This window comes from Phanerochaete carnosa (genome assembly GCF_000300595.1).
Source record: "Phanerochaete carnosa HHB-10118-sp unplaced genomic scaffold PHACAscaffold_758, whole genome shotgun sequence".
Lineage (NCBI taxonomy): Eukaryota > Fungi > Basidiomycota > Agaricomycetes > Polyporales > Phanerochaetaceae > Phanerochaete > Phanerochaete carnosa.
Genome location: NW_006768385.1, coordinates 1 through 2,556, shown reverse-complemented (window position 1 = coordinate 2,556; position 2,556 = coordinate 1). Strand labels below are relative to the sequence as shown.

At 51.8% G+C, this 2,556-nt stretch overlaps 1 protein-coding gene across 1 annotated transcript; it reads right to left on the bottom strand.

Moving 5' to 3' along the window:
• Positions 1-69: 69 nt before the first annotated feature.
• PHACADRAFT_266451 (uncharacterized protein) lies at positions 70-1,494 on the bottom strand. The gene is made up of 5 exons (XM_007403106.1): positions 1,411-1,494; positions 1,249-1,355; positions 1,100-1,195; positions 903-1,043; positions 70-845 (listed from the first exon to the last, which is right to left on the bottom strand). The coding sequence occupies exons 1-5, from the start codon at positions 1,472-1,474 to the stop codon at positions 201-203; spliced, it is 1,053 nt and encodes a 350-aa protein (XP_007403168.1). The 5' UTR covers positions 1,475-1,494; the 3' UTR covers positions 70-200.
• Between the last annotated feature and the right edge of the window lie 1,062 nt (positions 1,495-2,556).

The following is a 2,556-nucleotide window of genomic DNA, read 5'->3' as shown; positions in this document are numbered from 1 at the left end:
GATATGACTATCTGCGGCAGATAATGCTGCGGTATCTCTACGGCTCATTCGTACCCGGACAATCAGCTATCAAAGGGTATAGTCGAGATATGTATCAGACTTAGGTATACAGTGTCAAGCTACCAAACGAACATTAATGCAATAAAACATCCGATTCTTCATGTGTAGATTTCAACATGCGTAAATTAGGTTCATGTTACCTACAGCTTAGCTTGCACCTTTGCCTTCGCCGCATTCGACTGAATGATTCTCGCTGCGTCGTTGACCATGTTCTCGACGATAGTCTTGGCGGGAAGGACTTCATCAATGAGCGCAGAGACCCGTCCGATAAGGAACGTGCGACCCTCAAGAGACTTCTCAGGGTGCTTCTCGAGCTCATGATCATGCGGGAGGATACCCTTGCTCGTGAGTTCCTTGATCTCCTGCTGACGGTTGCTGTTCCAGTCCTCAACGTACGGCGTGCGCCGCACGCGGAGCGGCCGGCCGGTATAAATCAGCGTAGTTATCGCGTCCTCGTATCCCGCGCTGAGAACAGCCTCTTTGTGCGCTTTGGGCGCGCCCGCTTCCACGCTCGCGACGAAGCGCGTGCCGACCCACACAGCCTCAGCACCCCACGAGAGATTTGCTGCTAGGCTGCGTCCGTCGTAGACGGCACCTGCACCGATAACATAAACCGGCCCACCGGTCAGTGGGGATTTGTGCCCACGGACAACGTCGACACAGGCAGGGATGAGGACCGTTGCGGGAATGTCGCCAGTGTGTCCACCGCCCTCACCGGCTTGCGCGCAGATGAGATCGACACCGGCCTCGAGTGCTTTGGGAATATGCTTTGGGTGGCCAACCATCTAACCACAAGCAGCTTTATCGGTGAGCTGGAGCGTACGAAGACAGCATCCACTCACGTTCGCGACGAGAATGCCTGCTTTGTGGAGCTTGTCAACAGCCCACCGCGGAGGAACGCCAACAGCACAGACAAAGAGCTTCGCCCTTTCTTCGATGATAACGTCAATGAGTTCGGGGAGCTGACCCTTGGTGTAATCGTACTACATAGTAATAGCATTAGAGTTCATCGCGGAACAGCATCAGAAAAAGAACTTACGTTTGTCTTGCGAGCACTGCCGCCAATCTGGGGAATGAGAAGGTCAACACCAAATGGTGCGTTCTTATCGTGCAGGTCATTCTTAATGGCATGAATCTACGGTTGCGAGGTGAGCATGGGCACTGAGAACGAAGCGCGTGACAACATACCTGGGACCGGAGGACATTCGGCGTGTAGCCCACTCCTCCGATAACACCCAAACCTCCTGCGTTCGTGACTGCAGCTGCGAGCTCAGGACCGGCAGCAACGTTCATACCTGGATGCATGAACCTATTTAGTACATATATCCTTGTGCCGCTCACGATACTTACCGGCCAACAAGATGGGGTGTTTGATGCCGAAAAGCTTGGTGACGGGTGTGGTGATGACAGACATGTTGTGCAAGGTGAGTGCAGGGAACGAAGGGAGGAGTGACGGCCAAGAGGAGAGAAAAAGATTTATGTAGGATGCTCGGTCTGTGTGAGAGTCCGGTAAAGCGTTCGTGATGGCCATAGGCGCGCCGTACGACAATGCACTTTCCATGTGATTACCGGTTTCATGCGGCAGGCGGCATTGACAAAATGGGAGTACTGACGTCGGGCTGTGACGCCAGTACCCGACAGCAATGTAGGTCATATAAACATAGGAGTATTGAACAAAAATGAGACCTGGAAACCTCAGGGTTTGGGCTTGACTGCAACCATCGCGCCACCAGCTTGCAGAATCTCTGCGGCTTGATTGACCATATTTGCTACGATCCACTTCGCCGGGAGGATCTCGTTGATGACTGCAGCAACTTGCCCCATACTATGATGGCACCCTCGTTTATTAGTGTTCCCTGCTTTATTAATTTGCTTTTGCTACTTCAATCTGCCTCCGGAGGTGCTGGGAATATTTTTTAAGATAGCTCTGTATTCATGCTATAATATGATACCCATATCATGACATATATAAGGTGAAAGACGGTATGGTATTTTTGTAGATGCTCAGAAGCAGTCTAAAACTGGCTGAAACATGCTACTGATGGCTAGATCCAACCAGATCTCGCTCACCAAATATTCTTGCGACTACATTTATGAACTTGTGCACTTGCACTGAGCCTGGTAGGCTGATATATTTTGTTTTAAAAGTGCTAGGTACATGCACAGAGAAGGAACAGTTGTGGAGCGTTACAATGAACGGGCAAGGTGTGATGAAATTGTCACTCCGCCTGATCTCAGACACGGCAGGCAACGAGGGGCTCTCGACAGCAAGTCGCAACGATCCTACGCTCAGCAGTGCCACTGGAGGCTGTCAGTAATGCGCATGGGAAACCGGGGAGGACCTGGCAGGCCCCAGGTCCCCCGTATACATGTTCTCGCGTGTGCCTACGTGACTTAAGGTCGACCTTGGAAAGACGGCTCGGCTTCTCGGCAGCAGCACGACTCGACGGCATCTGGTGTGACACTAGTGTGACGAAATTAATAAACGAGGAGCAG